This window comes from Crocodylus porosus, unplaced genomic scaffold (genome assembly GCF_001723895.1).
Source record: "Crocodylus porosus isolate Cpor-Errol unplaced genomic scaffold, CroPor_comp1, whole genome shotgun sequence".
Classification (NCBI taxonomy): Eukaryota; Metazoa; Chordata; order Crocodylia; family Crocodylidae; genus Crocodylus; species Crocodylus porosus.
In genome coordinates this window covers 2,290,455-2,294,678 of record NW_017728919.1, presented here as the reverse complement: position 1 = coordinate 2,294,678, position 4,224 = coordinate 2,290,455, and the positions used below count along the sequence as shown (strand labels likewise).

The following is a 4,224-nucleotide window of genomic DNA, read 5'->3' as shown; positions in this document are numbered from 1 at the left end:
ACGGCACCGGGGCGGCCTAAAGCCTTCCCAGGAGCCCCAAGCGTGCCTCACTTTCCCCACGGTGGCTGCTACAGGCTGGAGAGCGAGGCTAGGGCGTCTGCCCAGAAATGTGGGTCATGCCAGGAGCCGCGCGGGGCCAGGCACCTGCAGGGGGACCCCACGCGTGACAGCGGGAGCCGGGAGCTGGAGCCATCGCCCTTGCCCCCCACCCCGGAGCGCCAGTGGGCTGGCTGCGCTGCTCACCTTGTTGGAGGCCATCTCGCTGACCGAGTGCCGGGTCTGCAGGGTCTCCAGCTGGTCCAAGCACCAGTCCAGCTCCTCCAGCGTCTCCACAGCCAGCTTCTGGTGGGCATCCTCTGTGGGCGGAAGGAGCAGGCAGCTGGAGGAGACTCTGGTGGCCCGTGGCCCGTGTGCCCCCACAGTCTTCGGCCTGGTTTGCTGCACTTCGCCGGCAGCTGCAGGCCACGGCCCCGCGGCCCTCGCTTCCCCACTGTGGGCCAGCCACGCAGGGGGTGCATGCGGCTGGGGGAGGCTGATCGCGCCAGGTGGCCAGGGGACTCGGGGCTCGCTGATCAGAGCCCAACACCAAATGCTGGGTGCAATCGCAGCCACTTGTGCTGCTGCGGTGACATGTGGCCAGGGGCACGGGAAAGCACAGGACAAGCACCAGGGCAGGACCCGGCCGGGTGCTGGCGTTGCATTGCTACGGGCATCACATACAGCCTGGGGCCACGGGGACGGCACAACGGTGAGACGAGCCCTGGGCCCGGGGCCCCGGCTCCAGCCTGCGCCCCGCATGGCGCTCGCAGCAGGCCCCTCACCAGGCCGCCGCATCTCTGCTGGCACATTTGCTGCTGGCCCCAGCAGCTGCAGATACTGAGACAAGGGGCGCGAGGGCAGAGCCTGGCCAGCAAGCGCTGCTGCCCCGCGCCTCCCCTGAGGGTGCCCCCGGCCTGTGGGGCGGAGGGCAGGCAAAGGGCCTGTGCTGGGAAGCCAGGTGCAGTCCAGGGTGGGAGGAAAAGCCAGGACCCTGCTCAGAGGAGCGGGGCCCTGACGGCCAGGCGGCCAGCCTAGGGCCGGGGCAGGCAGCCGGCAGGAGCCCAGGCCGAGGCCGCGGACCTTTGCCAAGCTCCCACTGCCTGCAAGCAGCCTGGACCCTGCGATGCCGCAGCTCCCGGCCAGCGTGGCTGCCGGCCCTGCTCTAGTTGCAGGCATGCAGTGAGCGGCTGCCCGGATCCACCGGCACAGCCGCGTGAGGCTGGGAGCCATGACCCCGACACCATAACCTGGGAGCAGGGCAGGGACCTCGTGGGACCCGTGCACAGCTGAAAGGGTGCCACACACAGCGCCAAGGCAATGCCGTGCCCAGCCCGCAGCCCCTGCGCAGGCACAATCCCAGGACTCAGCATCGACCTTCTGTGCAGAGCCGCGCACAGCAACCGCCCATCCCTCTGAGCCCACCCCAGCCCCAGTCCTGGAGCAGGGGGCTGGCAGGGACCTCCTGGAGTCATGCTGGCCAGCCCTGCCCGAGGCCGGATCATCCTGGACGCACCCTGCTTCTGCGGCCCCCGGCCAAGGGCTCAGGGTACTGCATGCCCCCGGTCGCCCAGCTGGCCGCGGGGCTCCATGGGTGCAGCCAGGCCCTCGGACTGGCTGCCCGCACAGGGCCCTGCCCCTGTGCCGGACCAGCCGAGGCAGCAGAAGCAGGGCCAGGGCCCATCCTGCAGCCCAGCTGGATGCTGCTGGGATCCCGCCCGAGCAGGGCGGTCGGCTGGAGACACGGGCCGAGTGTTTTATTAATGGAACATTTGACGTCAATAGGAGACTTTCCATCCGCGCTGCGGCAGAGCAGCGAGGGTCTGGGCGCAGGCAAAACCCGGCACGGATCGGGGAGGCCTGCGCCAATGCCAGGCCACATCCAGGCTAGGGCAGAGCAGGGTGCATTCACTGCCAGGCCTGCAGCTCCCTGGGGAGAGCCAGGATGTGATGGGGCCCAGTGCCAGGCGGTGGCGCGGCCTGGGACACGAGTGACCGGGCTCCATCCCCAGCGCAGAGCACGGCAGGGGCTGCGTGAGTGGTGGGACACAGCGCGGAGGCCACGCAGGGCCCTGGGATGGGTGCAGGCCAGGCTGGGAGGGAGTGGTGGGCTCACGGTGCAAGGCCGTGGCTGGGGAGGGGCATCGGCTAGGCATGGAGGCGCAGGCGGGCGGCTCTGTGGTAGCCCAGGTCCTGGCGCCATCAGACAGGGAGAGCTACGGAGGGCTGGACAGGGCCTGCCCTCCCCCAACCAGCTGGGCTGGGCAGGGGCGTCAGGGAGGGTCCCGGAGCCCACCGCCGCGGGGGCACTCACCGGAGAGGCTGGGCTTGCAGGTGGGAGCTGGGTTGTTGCTGGTCGTCCTCCTGCACAACACACGGAGAAGGGGTGCTGAGAGCCCCCGGCACTGACACTTCCCCGGTCCACCCCCCAGCGGACCCAGACCCTGTGCACATCCCTGGCCCCCACCAGTTGGCTGCTTTGGCAGCCTGTGTGTACTGGGAGCCTCCCCGGCAGGACACAGCCCCCAGGAAGGGCCCAGTCTCATGAGCCTCGCGCCCCGTGCACACACTCACTTGTTGGTGACACGGTCCTGCAGGTGTGTCAGCGCGGCCACATTGCTCCTGACGGTGCGCAGGCTGGCCAGGACCTGGGGGAGACCAAGCCGGGCACCTGAGGGCATGTGGGGCAGGGCAGGGCAGGGGGGGCTGAAAGCAGGTGCCTGCAGCCCCGTGTGTGGGGAGACCTGCGGTGGGGCCCGTTGCGGGTGAGGAGGAGCTTGGCCTGGCCCAGCCGGGCGTTCAGACCCAGCTACCCCGGAGCTGCCCAGGCCTCACCCAGAGCCAATGGGAAGAGGCAGCTGCCCCTTCCCAGGAGCTGGGGACCGGGGGCCAGGCCAGCCTGGGGACGCAGGCAGGCCCCACACAGGCCCAGGAGGCCGGCTGGTCCCACCTGGCAGGAGATGCCTGGGGAGGGAAACACGTGCATGCTCCAGGCTCCTACCTGTGCGAAGGGTGTGACGATCATGTCTTCTCCATGCCTGCGGGGACAAGGCAACACGTCAGCCCTGCGTGCTGGGGAAGGGCCTGGAGCCCGCCGGCATTGGCCCAGAGCTCAGTGCCCAGCCGCAGGGGCGCAGGCTGCCCTGGCCCTGGCCTGCTCCACGCACGCGACAAGCCCTGCACGCCCCGGCCCCAGTCCTGGTGCCCCAGGGTGCTCACAGGTCACTGGCGATGGAGGAGTTGCGGGACATGCTCTTGGGGGAGAGGTCATAGTCGCTGTCTGAGCGGTACAGGAAGGACTCGCGCCGCTGGCTGTGGGGGAAAGGGCCCTGCAGCACGAGTCCCGCGCTGGGGCTGGCCTGGGGGTCCAGCGGGCTCCGCCCGGACGCCAGGCCATTCTCGATGTCGAAGCTGCAAAGGGAGAGATGTGGGGCTCAGAGCAGCTGGCAGGTGCCCCCCCACACACACCCCTGCCCCAGACCCAGCCACACTGCACCCCCTGCACACCTCACCCGCCCTGGCCCGGGTGGGACTTGCCTGGTGCCGCAGCAGGGAGGGAAGCGCGTCCTGGGGACTGGGCCCCAGGGCTGGGAGGGGTCAGTGGAGAGCAGCTACCTGAGCTCCTGCCTTTCCCCTGGCTCCAAGGGTGGTGGGTGCCAGCCTGGCACGGTCCCCACCACGGGGCAGTGGTCACCTGCCAGCCGGCTAAAAATAGCCGGTCTCCATCAGACAGCTATTCTTAGCCTGGCGGAGGGCACAACCCCAGGTCTGGCCCAGGGAATGGAGGAACTCGGGCAGGCCCCAGGCCCTGCCTGCGCGCCCTGACCCCCGCTCCGGCCACGGGTGTCTCTGCAGACGCGCCTGGGGCTGTGCTCGGACCTGCCCAGCGCCCGCGGCACCCAGGGCCGTCGCCGCCCAGCTGGCTGGGACCAGCAACACCGCCCAGCTGCCTGCAGCCACGCCCGCGGCCTGGGCAGGGACAGCCGTGCTCCGTGCGGGGCCGGGCCATGGGCCCCTGGAGGTGCCGCTGGGCCCCGGGTGTGGGCGCTGCCCCGCACGGGGCTGCACGCGGGTGCCCGCTCTCCACTGGGACGGCTTTTGGAGCCCCCCCCCGACCTCCACGCGCGTGGCTGCACGCTGCCCGCCCCGCCGGGAGGGCACGAGGCGCGGGAGGGCACACGCAGCTCC

General features: G+C 70.6%; 1 protein-coding gene across 1 annotated transcript in view; it reads right to left on the bottom strand.

The window, feature by feature from the left end:
- The window catches only part of PDE4C (phosphodiesterase 4C), an 8,347-nt gene extending 4,881 nt beyond the window's left edge, over positions 1-3,466 (bottom strand). Inside the window, exons 1-5 of the mRNA XM_019538365.1 lie at positions 3,256-3,466; positions 3,038-3,074; positions 2,611-2,684; positions 2,351-2,400; positions 203-356 (exon numbers count right to left, since the gene is read on the bottom strand). Of these exons, the coding sequence (XP_019393910.1) occupies positions 203-356; positions 2,351-2,400; positions 2,611-2,684; positions 3,038-3,074; positions 3,256-3,287 (347 nt within the window). The 5' untranslated portion in view covers positions 3,288-3,466. The remainder of the gene's footprint in view (positions 1-202; positions 357-2,350; positions 2,401-2,610; positions 2,685-3,037; positions 3,075-3,255) is intronic.
- Between the last annotated feature and the right edge of the window lie 758 nt (positions 3,467-4,224).